Source organism: Bufo gargarizans, chromosome 2 (assembly GCF_014858855.1).
Source record: "Bufo gargarizans isolate SCDJY-AF-19 chromosome 2, ASM1485885v1, whole genome shotgun sequence".
Classification (NCBI taxonomy): Eukaryota; Metazoa; Chordata; class Amphibia; order Anura; family Bufonidae; genus Bufo; species Bufo gargarizans.
Window position 1 is genome coordinate 229,237,287 of NC_058081.1, and position 13,812 is coordinate 229,251,098.

The 13,812-nt window shown below is 44.1% G+C and overlaps 1 protein-coding gene across 3 annotated transcripts in view; it reads right to left on the minus strand.

Moving 5' to 3' along the window:
• The window catches only part of LOC122927829 (phytanoyl-CoA dioxygenase, peroxisomal-like), a 69,334-nt gene that overhangs the window by 16,040 nt on the left and 39,482 nt on the right, over positions 1-13,812 (minus strand). For 2 of the 3 annotated variants that reach the window (XM_044280090.1, XM_044280091.1), the window contains exons 2-4: positions 1,830-1,873; positions 1,223-1,333; positions 952-1,120 (exon numbers count right to left, since the gene is read on the minus strand). In XM_044280090.1, the coding sequence (XP_044136025.1) occupies positions 952-1,120; positions 1,223-1,333; positions 1,830-1,873 (324 nt within the window). The remainder of the gene's footprint in view (positions 1-951; positions 1,121-1,222; positions 1,334-1,829; positions 1,874-13,812) is intronic. The other variant, XM_044280092.1, reaches the window with a different exon arrangement.

Here is a 13,812-nt window from a genome sequence, read left to right on the forward strand (position 1 = left end):
TACTCTTCTCTTCCCATCACTCACATAGGATGTTGTTCCAGAACTGTAAAGGCTTTTTTAGATGTTGTTTGGCAAACTCTAATCTGGCCTTCCTGTATCTGTGGCTCACCAATGGTTTACATCTTGTGGTGAACCCTCTGTATTCACTCTAGTGAAGTCTTCTCTTGGTTGTTGACTTTGACACACATACACCTACCTCCTGGAGAGTGTTCTTGATCTGGCCAATTGTTGTGAAGGGTGTTTTCTTCACAAGGGAAAGAATTCTTCGGTAATCCACCACAGTTGTTTTCCGTGGTCTTCCATCCCTTTTGCTGTTGCTGAGCTCATCGGTGCGTTCCTTCTTTTTAAGGATGTTCCAAACATTAGGCCACGCCTAATGTTTTTGCTATCTCTCTGATGGGTTTTGTTTTGTTTTTTCAGCCTAATGATGGCTTGCTTCACTGATCGTGACAGCTCCTTGGATCTCATTTTGAGAGTTGATCGCTTAATAAGTGGGAGGCACATATGCAAACTGTTGTAATTCCTACACCGTTCACCCGATTTGTATATAAATACCCTCAAATTAAAGCCGACAGTCTGCAGTTAAAGCACATCTTGTTCGTTTTATTACAAATCCATTGTGGTGGTGTATAAAGCCAAAAATGTTAGAATTGTGTTGCTGTCTTAATATTTATGGACCTGACTGTATTTATGTTACTCACTCACTTATAATAATAAAATAAAAAAAATATGCAGCAATATTGAACAGTGTAGCTGTGAATCCACCACTTAGATAAAATACAAAATTTAACAGACAGGAGCAGGGTCTGTGCGGCTGTGCCTCCCTATAGTTGACCCTTCTTCATCCCCTTTCCATTTATATAGACTTCTGTTCACTGTGCGTAACCTGGTCCCCAAGGTGGAAATTAGCTTTGAAATGAGACAGAGGTGAGGAGATGAAGTGGCTCATACCTGTGGTAGACTGCAGTATCGGAATAGTCCAGGAAGCTCCTGAAAATACTGAACTTTTGTAATTGCTTCTTGATCTGGAAGAAATTCTGACTTAGCAATGGCCACATCTCGCATTACAAGCATTCCAGGTGCTGTCAATTCTTTCCTGCAAACTTTCTCAAAGACATCCCTGGAAAAAATAGCAAGATCAATTCAGTAATGAAAGACAGTAAATAATGCCTGAATAGTTGTCTACAAGGAGAGAAACAATTATATGAATGTGTATTTGTACCTAAATTCATCTATGTCCTTGTGTGATACCAGGTTTTTTATAACAAGGAATCCATTCTCCTCGTAGAACTGTCTCTGTTCTGGGGTCAGAAGATTATTGTCCAAGGTGTAGCTGTTGGAAATGAGCACAGAAGCAAAATCACCATCAGAGGTTTCTGTAATGCAGACGGCAATAGAAGGAAATATAGGTAACAGGTTATCAATGGTAATCAGTGTTATTACTGTATGTTCTTGACTATATGCCTGGTATAAAGTCCAAGTTATGGCTGTTTATGCTGCTCATGTACTGCAATTGCTCATCTCTGCTTCTCCTAGCTTATAGCTCCTTACAAGTTACCAATAGCACACATCACCTGTCACCTATGTACAATAAGTAACACAATCTTTTAAGCTATATAGTCCTAGTTATTTTACCTTTATTATACATTCTCTCATTTTTACCAGAAGTAAACTAAGGCAGACAGTTCTCAAGCCACAACTGGGTATTACCATTCCACTTTATGTCCACAAGAGTCTGCCATCATCAGCAGTGCCTGGACAGTGTCAGACTGTGCAGGGACACCCCTCCAACAAAATACTACAATCTGTGAAAATAAAAATGTACTTACCGAAAGGTGGTTGTGGCAACCTGACCTGACATAGGAACTGCTGTCTGAACTCTATGTAAGGTGAATACAATCCGTTATCTGTTTTTACTACAACATACCTAAACACACACACAAAAGTAAAACTTATCTATTTTCACATATGATGATCATAACCGAGAGAAGATAAAATACTATGCACTACTATGTGATTTTGCACAGCAAAAAAAAACTAGTCTGATTCACACATAGTGTTACGATCAAACTTTTTTGCACGCCTAAAGAGCAGTCACCCATTCCCCCTAAAAAAATATTTGCGGTTAAGGAGTAACTGCTCACAACATTTAGATTTCTTGGGGAAGGCAGCCGATCTGAAAACTAGATTTTCAGACCGTGGCTACCCTATAGACACACTTAAATCAGCCGAAAAACACACGCGATATTCAACTCATCAGCACCTATGATGAGGCTTCTGCCAGCGTGAGGGAGATAATTTCTAAGCACTGGCATGTACTTAGAATGGACCCCCGATATCTGTGAAGTCATCAAGGAACGTCCTAGCATCAGGGGCGTAGCTAAAGGCTCTTGGGTCCTTGTGGAAGAGCTCAACTTGGGCCCCCCTTTCCCTCTGTGCTTTGTGGCCAGGGTTACGGAAGCACATTGCCTTTGTGCTGCCTGAGTCAAACATTTTAATGGCAACCCACCCATGCCAAATTCTTGACCTTACCCCTTCCCTCCAGCCAGATGTGTAACTTGACCAGCATGCACTTTCTATAATACCAGTGTCTTCTTATGTGGCACAAGGGTCTTTGGGCCCCCTCAGGCTCCTGGGCCCGGTAGCGACTTATACCTCTGCACCCCCTATAGCTACGCCCCTGCCTTGCATCACTTGTAGGAGAGGAAGGAGTGTACGCGATTGGTTTGTTAAAAGTCCTTTTTTCACAGCACCAGTATCCAGAACATGGTTGGACAAACGCACCTACCGGAACTACAGATGGGGAGGCTGTGTAGCGTGTAAATACATGAAGTGTGGTAAAACCTTTGAGAGTAAAAACACCAATAGGACATATGAAATCAGGGACTTGATAAACTGCAAATCCAAAGGGGTGGTATATAAAATCACATGTTCCTGTGGAAAAGAGTATGTCGGCAAAACAACGAGAGAGCTGAGAAGGAGAATTGGGGAACACATTGGGGACATCAATAACTCAAGAGACACTTCCGTTTTGCGTCATGTGAGAATGGAACATGACGGTAGAACAGTGTCTTTCCTTTATGGGTATCGAGATGATTAAACCAACGGGGAGGCAAGGAGATTGGGATAGGAGAATTCTCCAGTGTGAAGCAAAGTGGATCTTCTACCTAAAAATGGTACACCTAAATGGTCTTAACGAGCAGCAGAATTTTAGTTGCTTTATTTGAATCATTTCCATAACATTCATTTTTTGTAACCTGTTTTATCCATTTAAACTAGGTGTAACTTAACAGTCTTTTCTAATCTAATCCAAATTGTTTATGCATTTAAACTAGGGGTTCTATAATATTCACCTCTATTCATTGAATGGTCTTTCTTAATCTAAGTCATGTGATCCGATCTACTTGTTTATGTTCTTTATAAATATGATCTTTTCTCCGGTTTTGGGCTATTGTCAATATGAATTAATAACAAATTATGCGGTATCTAACCTCTATATCCATTATGGAGCAACTTGGTAGCTCAGTCAATTTAAATAGCTACCTGATATCAATGACAGCGGGTGAGCGCTGCGTCCAGACATCACTCAGTTGCGCTTCACCATATCTCCGGCGGCCTTGTAGATCATGTGGTTCCTACTTCCCTGCCTTTTCTGCCCAAGAGGAGGCCATAGCTCTAGTCACGTGTGCCTTAATACCCATAGGACATGTCTGACCTACTAAACTATAGCTGAGAACAATAGTTGTTTTTATCCAACACCCTATTGATGTTTTGGAGAGTTCACCCTTATTTTTGCTGGAGAACTGAATTAACAGATTATCATCCTTCCTAAAGGGCGCTGTAACTTCTAGGTATTGGATAATTGTCTCCTTTACGTCGAGGAGATGCCATTTTTCTTCCGAGGGATTTTTTGGATCACTACAGAAGGAGGGTAAGATAATCTCCTGGTCCCTATGGAAGTTTGAAACTACTTTTGGGAGAAAACCCGGATCTAGTTTTAGTACGATCTTAAATCGGGAAATATAAGATTACACTCACCGGTAATCACTTTTCCATGAGCCCATGACAGCACCCTTGAGAGACCGCCTCTATCCAGGACAGGAAACAGGAACTTCCGTGGAGAGCTTCTTAAGGATGGACCCAGCCTCTATCCACCAGTTATTTGCGAGAACCTGTCCCAAAACATATAAAACCATCCAACAACTTTTTTTTTTTTTTCTTTTAGGGAGGGAATAAGTAGGGGGTGGAAAAAGGATTACCGGTGAGTGTAATCTTATATTTTCCCCTCCCCCACGACAGCACCATAGAGAGAGGGATCCACCCCCAGGGACAGGAAACCTACAGAAATAAAAGGGTGGAGCCTCTCCTCCCATTCAGTGGTTTCCTGTCCCTGGAGTGGGAGACCTACAGTTTTCTTTCAGGCTTACCGTCGGTCTTGGCTTCCTAGGAGTTCCTAGAGGGCTGGCGGTAGCTGCCGGGGTCCATCGCGCTGCTGGGCAGGCTGACAGGACCCTAGGATACGGAGGTGCTCCAGGGGCCCTCAGTATCTTGCGGCAGCCATGTGGGTAACTCTCAGGGAGAGCTCTGCCCCATGGAGGAGTACATGTGGCGGCCGGAGGTGGTATCCCTGAACGCAGGGCTCTACCACTTGGAATCAGGCTGGAGCGGCGTTGCGCTTCCGGTCACGTGTGCGGAGGGTATGACGACTTCCGGTTCCCTCCAGCGTGGAACGCACACGTGACTTCCGGTTCGCTCGGACGGACGCGGCTTCCGGTTTCCCCCAGATCGAGGCGTGGAACGCATAGCACTTCCGGTCGGAGACCGGATAGTGTGAAGAACGGATAGCCGGGTTCTCTATTTAAGGGAGGCAAGCCAGACCGGTCCTTGAGCTATACAGGACGGTCTGTGCTTATTTAGAGACATGTAGGAGCCTCCTGGGAGTAGTACAGGGGGATCTATAATTAGGCTTTGATTAATTATACCCCCTTTTTTTGTTCACTTAGTGTATATAGACTCCCTAGCTCCTCCCTCCGTTATATAATGGAGGAAGAAAGAAGACAAGAAGCTGCTGAGGGTGAAGTGACTCCCATCCTGGTAGCTCTTTGATCTTCAAGGGGGTAAGTGGCTCAATTAAATTTACAAACCCCTTTAAAAATGTCGCCTTGTGCTCTCTCTTTTCCAGCCTAAACCAAAGAAAATGCTGGCAAAAAGAAAAAACAAGGAATGTGCGCTCTGCAGAGCTTCTCTATCTTCTTCTTACGAAAAGAAATTATGCCAGGCATGCATTGACAAGACCATTTCAGACGAATCACCTTCCTTACTGGAGAATATTAGATCACTCATTAAGACGGAGGTTAAAAACTCCATTAAATCAGAAAAAAGTGTTAAATCATCCGTTAAGGATAAAGGCGCAGGATCTTGCTTATCTCTTGGCCCCTCATCAGACGATAATGACACACCACCGGGGTCGTCCGCGTCTGGTTCCTCATCGGAGGATGAGTCTATGTCTAACACCTTTTTTCCTTCAGAAGATACTGACAAACTACTAAAAGTTATAAGATCTACTATGAACATTGAGGACGTTAAAGAGGATAAATCTGTAGCAGACTCTTTGTTTGCGGGGTTGCAGGAAAGAAAGGGTCGTTGTTTTCCCGTACATAGCAGTATTATGTCATTAATTCAGAGAGAATGGAGGAAGCCTGGAAAAAAGGTATTTGCCTCTAGGGCCTTTAAACGGAAATATCCATTTGAAGAAGCGGCCTCTTCCTCTTGGGGGAAAGCTCCAAAAATCGATGTTGCCATCTCTAAAGTGTCTAAAAAATCCGCTCTTCCCTTTGAAGACACTGGTATGCTGAAGGAGCCCTTAGACAAAAAAGCGGAGGCCAGGACTTTAGGCCTCTGGTTACAGCAGCTAGAAGTACAGTTAAAAGAAAGAGCCCCTAGGGATCAGATTTTATCTTCCTTACCAACCTTGCAAAAAGCGTCTGACTTTCTAACAGATGCGTCTGTGGATTCTATTAAGCTCAGCGCACAGTCAGCCTCCCTCACCAATTCTGCACGCAGAACTCTTTGGTTAAAAAGTTGGAGCGGGGGTGATATAGCCTCCAAACAGAGACTATGTAATATACCCTGCCAGGGAGAATTTTTGTTTGGTCCAGAGTTGGACGACCTTTTAGAAAAAGCAGCCGATAGGAAGAAAAGGTTTCCGGTCCCTAATCCTGCTGCTATCTTTGGTTCCCGGAGTAGGCAGTCCTTTCGTCCCTATAGAAATAATGCAGGTAGAAGGCCAAACAGGGACAAGGATCAAAGATTCAGATCCAGAAATTTTGGGGGGGAAAGGATTCCTATTTGGAAACTCTCCCTCTGCTAATAAGAAACAACCCCAGCAATGATGCCAGATTAGAGGTGGGAGGAAGGCTAAAATTCTTCCAGGAAGCTTGGGGAAGGATTGCAGGGCCTTGGGTCTTGGATATCATTTGCTCAGGTCTAAAACCAGAGTTCCATTCTTTGCCTCCGCAAAGGTTTACCATTACAAAAAGCATTTGTGTAAGAGGCTGTTTTCCTATAATAAAAGAAGTTTTAGACCTTATCAAGAAGAATGTCTTAATTCCCATTCCTCCAAAGGAGCTATCCAAAGGGTTTTTCTCCCACCTGTTTCTAGTTCCAAAACCAGATGGTACACACAGGACTATCATCAATCTCAGGGATTTGAACAAATTTCTGGTTTTCAAAAAATTCAAGATGGAAACAATGAGGAATACGATCCAGCTTCTTTTTCCTCATTGTTTCATGGCTGTGTTGGATTTAAGACGCTTACTTCCATATTCCAATGCACCAGAGGTTTCAGAAATTCCTGAGAGTGGCGATTCCGATAGAGGGTCAGATTCGACAATATCAGTTCCAGGCATTACCCTTTGGCCTGTCTATGGCCCCAAGGATATTTACGAAGGTGGTAGCAGAGATGGTATCTTTCATAAGGATCAAAAACATTTTGATCGTTCCATATTTGGACGACTTCCTGATCATTGCGAGTTCTCGGCAGGATTGCGAAAGGAACGTTCAGACTGTTATTCAGACCTTTCAGGAGCTAGGTTGGATAGTAAATTTCAAAAAATCCAAATTAAAACCGGTCAAGATTCAACGGTTCCTTGGCCTAGTTTTGAACTCAGACTCAGAAAGTGTACCTCCCAGAAGAAAAAATTACAAAAATCTGGAATCAAGTCAAATCCCTCTCTTCCACATCCCTGACTCTTCGAAAGGCCATGTCGGTCCTAGGTTCCCTTACTTCTTGTATCCCGGCAGTGGAGTGGGCCCAACTTCATTCCCGTCATCTACAGTCGGAAATCCTGTCAGCTATCAAAAAGCACAAGGGGGTGTTGAATGTCAGGATAAAAATTTCAGATGCAACCAGGAGGAATCTATCTTGGTGGCTGGACAGGGACAATCTAGTTCAGGGAATTCCATGGTCCTACCCAGATCCTGTTGTTCTGACCACAGATGCGAGCCCTTGGGGGTGGGGTGCCCACATTCAACAATACAATTTTCAGGATCTATGGTCTCCAGTCCAGAAATCATTCTCCTCCAACTGGAAGGAGTTGGCAGCGGTAAGGTTAGCCGTGAAAGCTTCTCTGCCACTACTGGGCACAGGCCATGTGAGGATTCTCTCGGACAATCAGACGACGGTGGCTTATGTGAATCACCAAGGGGGGACAAGGTCGGTGTCCTTACGGTGGGAAGCAGAAAAATTATTAACTATGCTAGAGAAACAGGTCAGCCATGTATCGGCCCTCCACATAAAGGGGAAGGAGAATGTTTATGCAGATTTCCTCAGCAGACATCCTTTAAAGCAAGGAGAATGGTCCCTCAACACCTCAGTATTTTCCAAGATCAGCGAGTCATGGGGCATGCCAGTCATAGATCTCTTCAGCACAAGCCAGAACAAGAAAGTGGAAGTCTTTTGCTCCTTAAATCCAAGAGAATCCCCCTATGGGGTGGATGCTTTTCTTCTGAAGTGGGACTTTCCCCTAGCATATGCCTTTCCCCCCTTCCAACTGATCCCAGCAGTTCTAAAGAAGATCAGGAAGGACAGGGCAAGGGTTATCCTCATTGCCCCCTTTTGGCCCAAGAGGGCATGGTTCACTCTGCTCCGAACAATGTCAATCTCAGACCCCTGGATGCTGCCAGACCTGCCGGATCTGTTGTCCCAGGGTCCAGTTTTTCACCAGGCAGTCAGTGGTCTCCATCTGACTGCATGGAATTTGAGCGGCGCTTATTGATCAAAAAAGGTTTCTCCCGGGAACTCATCACGACCTTGCTCAAGAGCAGAAAGCCTGTTACTGTCTCCATCTATGCTAGAAAGTGGAAAAAGTTTATTGAATTTGGCAATCTCAACCCAGGGCATTTACCTCTGTCTGTCCCTATCTCCCAGGTGCTGGAATTTTTACAGAAGGGTCTCTCATTAGGTCTGGCTAAGAGTACTCTTAAGGTACAGGTCTCTGCCCTGTCAGCTCTTTTCGAGCAGAACTTTGCCTCCAATCCATGGGTTATCAGATTTTTTAAAGCGGTAGATAAGATGACGCCAGTTTTATCCCCCAGAGTTCCCCCGTGGGATCTTAACATCGTACTTAATTCATTAACCAAAGCACCCTTTGAGCCTATTGATTCTGTTTGCATAAAGCTTCTTACTTTCAAGCTCATTTTGTTAGTAGCCCTCACTACTGCTAGAAGGATAAGCGAGTTGCAGGCCATTTCCATCAACCCCCCTTTTACTACAATTCTGGAGGATAGAGTAATTATTCTTCCTGATCCGGCCTTTTTACCCAAAGTGTCATCTAAATTCCATAGGTCCCAGGAGATTATTCTTCCTTCCTTTTGTGACCATCCCAAGAATGCTGGCGAAGTGACATTCCATACCCTAGATGTACGGAGATGCTTAATTCAGTATCTTAAAATTACGGAAGAATGGAGAAAGTCTTCTGCTTTATTCGTTCTCTTTTCAGGATCGAATAAAGGGAAGAAGGCTACCAAAAGTACCCTGTCTAGATGGCTTAGACTGGGTATTATACAATTACCTGGAGGAAGGCCTGTCTCCTCCAGTCTCGGTGAGGGCTCACTCTACTCGCGCAGTTTCCACTTCCTGGGCGGAAAGGTCGGGGGCTTCTATTGAGCAAATTTGTAAGGCGGCCACGTGGTCTTCTCCCTCTACTTTTTTCCGTCACTACCGTTTGGATCTGCACTCTTCCTCTGATCTTTCCTTTGGTAGGAAGGTTTTGCAAGCGGTGGTCCCTCCCTAGGAAGGGTTATTTCCTCTGTAATTCTCTCTATGGTGCTGTCGTGGGGGGGGGGGGGGGGGAATGATGATTACACTTACCGGTAATCGGATTTTCCAGACCCCACGACAGCACCCTTCCTAATTCCCTCCCTTGGTGATGGTTTCCTTATTCACTTGGAGTTGCAAAAAAAAAAAAAAAAATTAGATATATATATATATATATATTTGTTTGTGTATATGTATGTGTGTATATATATATATATATATATATATATATATATATGCATGTATGTTCCTTTTCAAAACATTTATTGTTTATACGATTATATGCTGTTCAGCTCGGAATGATTAATGGTGTAGGAGTCCCTCTCTTGCTCTGTAATCCACTGAATGGGAGGAGAGGCTCCACCCTTTTATTTCTGTAGGTTTCCTGTCCCTGGGGGTGGATCCCTCTCTCTATGGTGCTGTCGTGGGATCTGGAAAATCCGATTACCGGTAAGTGTAATCATCATTTTCCCTTATGCCCATGACAGCACTCTTGAGAGAAGACTACAATAGAAGTAGTCTAGGGAGGGATTACAGCCTGCAAAACTTTCCTACCAAAAGAAAGCTGACCTCTGGAGTCTAGATCTAGCTTGTAATGGCGGAAGAAGGTATAAGGGGATTTTCAAATAGCGGACCTACAGATCTGCTCTAGGGAAGCTTCAGCTTTTTCTGTCCAGGAGGTGGAAATGGACCTGGCTGAATGTACCCCGAATTCCAAGGGACAAGGCTCCCCTGCCGAGGACTAGGCCAAGGAAATGGCTGTGACAATCCATCTAGATAGTGTTCTGGATGTGACCCTATCACCTTTGTTCCTCCCAAAAAACTGCACAAAAGCCTAGAGGAACTCCTCCAGAGTTCAGTCCTCTCAAGGTATTTCAGGAGACATGGTCTGACATCCAGAGAGTGTAATTTCCTTTCTCTTTCATTATTCGGGGCTTGGCATAAAGAAGGAAGGACAATGTCCTGAGATCTATGAAAAAAGGAAACTACTTTGGGGAGAAAAGGAGGGTGGAAAAAGCTGAAATTTCACTTACACGTCTGGCCGAGGTGATAGCCACCAGGAAAGCAGTCTTAAAGGAAAGCAATTTAATTGGCAAATCTTGTATAGGTTCGAATGGAGGCTCCATCTTCCTGGACAATACTAAGTTGAGGTTCCATGGAGGGGCAGATATTCTGGTAACTGGTCTGGTACGACTGACAGCTTTAAAGAATCTTCTCACCCAAGGATGGTTGGCTAGAGAAAAGTCAAAATACGCACTAAGAGCTGAAATCTGCACCTTAAGTGTACTAATCCTTAGTCTTTTGTCTAGGCCGTTCTGAAGAAAATCTAGGATTATCGGCATAGGAGGGGGATCTAAAGGGTCTATTGGAAATGCAGAAAAAGCTAAGAAGTTCTTCCAAATTTTTAGGATATATATAAGAATTGGTTGGTCCTTGTGTGGGCTTGGCTCCATGCAACCGCTGGTATACAGGAGGCCATAAGACCCAAGATGCTCATGGCACTTATGATCGAGGTACTGGTTTGAGTTTGGAATCTTCCAATTTTTTCTATTATGGCCTTTATTTTTACCCGAGGTAGTAATGTCTTTTGGGCATCTGAATCTAGAATTACCCCCAGAAATTTCCTGTTGCATGACGGAATTAGGGAAGACTTCTTTATATTTATCAGCCAACCTAAGCTGGAAGTTTTCTGTAAGAAGGTCTCTGTGTTTGTGACTGTTTCGACTACTGAATTTCCCAATAAAAGAAAGTCATCTAGATATGGGAAAATTACAAGTCCCACTTCTCTGAGGGAGGGCAGCATTTCTACTACAAGTTTTGTAAAGATCCTTGGTGCGGATGAAATGCCGAATGGAAGGGCTCCGAATTGGAAATGATGAATTTTGTGATCCGGGCCTGGCAAGGCAAAACGGATAAATTTTTGCGAATTTTGATGTATAGGGATGTAATAGTACGCGTCTTTGAGGTCTACGGATGTCATGCATGCCCCCTTTTTTATTAAAGGTACGATGGAGGAGATTGATTACATTTTGAATTTTTTTGAACATTATAAACTTGTTTAGATATTTTAGGTTTATGATGGTTCTGGAGGATCCATCCGGTTTCTGAACTAAAAAGAGTCTTGAGCAAAAACCTTGTTTTTCCTCTGGTATTGGGACCTATTTTATTACCCTCGACTTTTTTAATTCTAGTATACCCTGCCAGATCTTTGAAAGGGTATTTGGATCGTGGGACGTTACCTGGAAACTTTTGGGTGGGGTGGAAGTAAATTCTATTTTGTATCCTTTTTTTACAATGTATAGCACCCAAGGGTTTGATCTTGTAGATTCCCACTGGGTTAAGAAATTTTTTAACCTCCCCTCTATTTTGGCGATTGAGAAGGAAGTCCCGGCCCTTGCCTCCCTTCTGGTAGCTCCAGCGACCAGATCTGCCTTTGCCTCTGTAAGGTTTGGATTGCTGACTGAAAGGGCAAAAAAAAAAAATATATATTTTTTTCTTCCAGAAAGCCCTTCTTGTTGGTGGCTTTTTCTAATATTTTATCAAACGCCGGTCCAAAAACATTCCCTCAGGTAACTTTTTTGAGCAATGAATGCACTTAAAATACTTTGTTTTTGCTTTCATTTCTTTAACCTATGCAGAAAGGAGAGCAACCCTAATCAGGCCCATGGACTAAGGAGACAAACATATACAGGTAGATATGCAGGTTTTCCCACTGGGAGACTCACGGTTGGAGTTATCGAAGGTGGGTCTATACATTCGCCACGGGTCCCAGGAGCTTTCGGAGCTGACATCGCTGCTGCAGAGCCGGGGAGACGCTGGCTGTGCGCTCCCGCGCTTGTTTCAAAGAGCAGCGTCTGCCGTCATCCGGGATCGCCTGACCAGCGTGATGGCGAGTGCCCCGATAAGCTCTGCCCCCGGAAGCAGTAGGATGCAGCGGAGACTCCGGTAATGCCTGGTTCGGCATCTTTGCTCCTGCTGGTCTGCTTCCACGAGAAAATGGGAAGGAAGACCTCAACCAGCCCCAGTGAAGTCAGGTCTCCTACGTCGGAGACGAGATCCACGTTAAACTCCCCAGCACAGCTTTGGCATAAGCTGCAGGAGGGCTGAAGAGGAGATTGGTAAGTCAATCTTTTTGGTTAATTAAAATAAAAAAGAAGAACTGTTAACTCCCACATAAGTTACTCTGTGCAGCCAAACCCCTTAGGGACAGGAAAAACACTGAGGATGAGAGTGGGTGGGGGCTTCTTAAACTCTCTCTGTGTATTTCCTGCCCCTATAGAGGTCAATCTCATCCGCAGCCGTCAAGGTGGATGACGGAAAAACAGTAGTCTTTGTAAGGCTACTTTCACACTAGTGGCAGGACGGATCCGACAGGCTGTTCACCCTGTCGGATCCGTCCCGCCACTATTTAGCCGTGCCGCTGCTCCGTCCCCATTGACTATAATGGGGACGGGGGCGGAGCTCCGGCGCAGCATGGCAGTGCACAGCGAAAGGCCGCTGGACTAAAAGTACTGCATGTCTGACTTTTTAGTCCGGCGGCCTCTCACCGCAAACTGTTTTGCTGCGCTGGAGCTCCGCCTCCGTCCCCATTGTAGTCAATGGGGATGGAGCAGTGGTCCGGCGGCATGGCCAAATAGCGGCAGGATGGATCTGACAGGGTGAACAGCCTGTCGGATCCATCCATGCCCGGTGTGAGTTAGGTTCACTTATTTGTCGCAGGACAGATTCTGGGAATATCCCAGAACTAGAACAAACGTTCTTGCCTTATTCAGGTTCATTCGGCACAACTGCGTACATTCTTATATGTGACTGATTAAAACCTATTCTTTATGCTTACTGCATGTACACATACTATAAAAGGATGTTCCGGTAGTATCTGTATGAGCACCAATGTTTATCTTTTATGATTGGTTTAATGCTGTTGTTATGCAAACTTTTCTACTGCCTATATAAGGCCAAGCGATAGCATAATAAAGTTAGAGTATTTCTCAGTGATACTTGTGTGTGTCCGTTATTGCCAACTGAGAAACATCTCTCCTGACGTCAGTGTCTCAAACAAAGGTTGTTGTAGAGGTCCAGAAAGTCCAAATCCTGTCAGCAACATACTGTATCTTCTGAAGAATATAAATCAGGTTCTGTCTTTATGTGGAAACGTAACAACCTTTGCTATGTGAAGTGCACATGAACATTCAGTGACTAAAGTTCAATATTTTCACATTTAATGCTCATGCACACGAACGTATATTATTTCCACGTCCGTTCCATTTTTTTTTTTGCGTATATGGAACCATTCATTCCAATTGGTCTGCAAACCCCCCCCCCCCAAAAAAAACTAAAGTTACTCCATGTGCATTCCTTTTCCATATGTTCTTATTTCCCGTCTGCAAAAAATAGAACATGTCCTATTATTGTCCGCATTACGGACAAGGATAGTACTGTTCTATCAGGGGCCAGCTGTTCCGTTCCGTAAAATACGGAATGCACACGGACGTCAT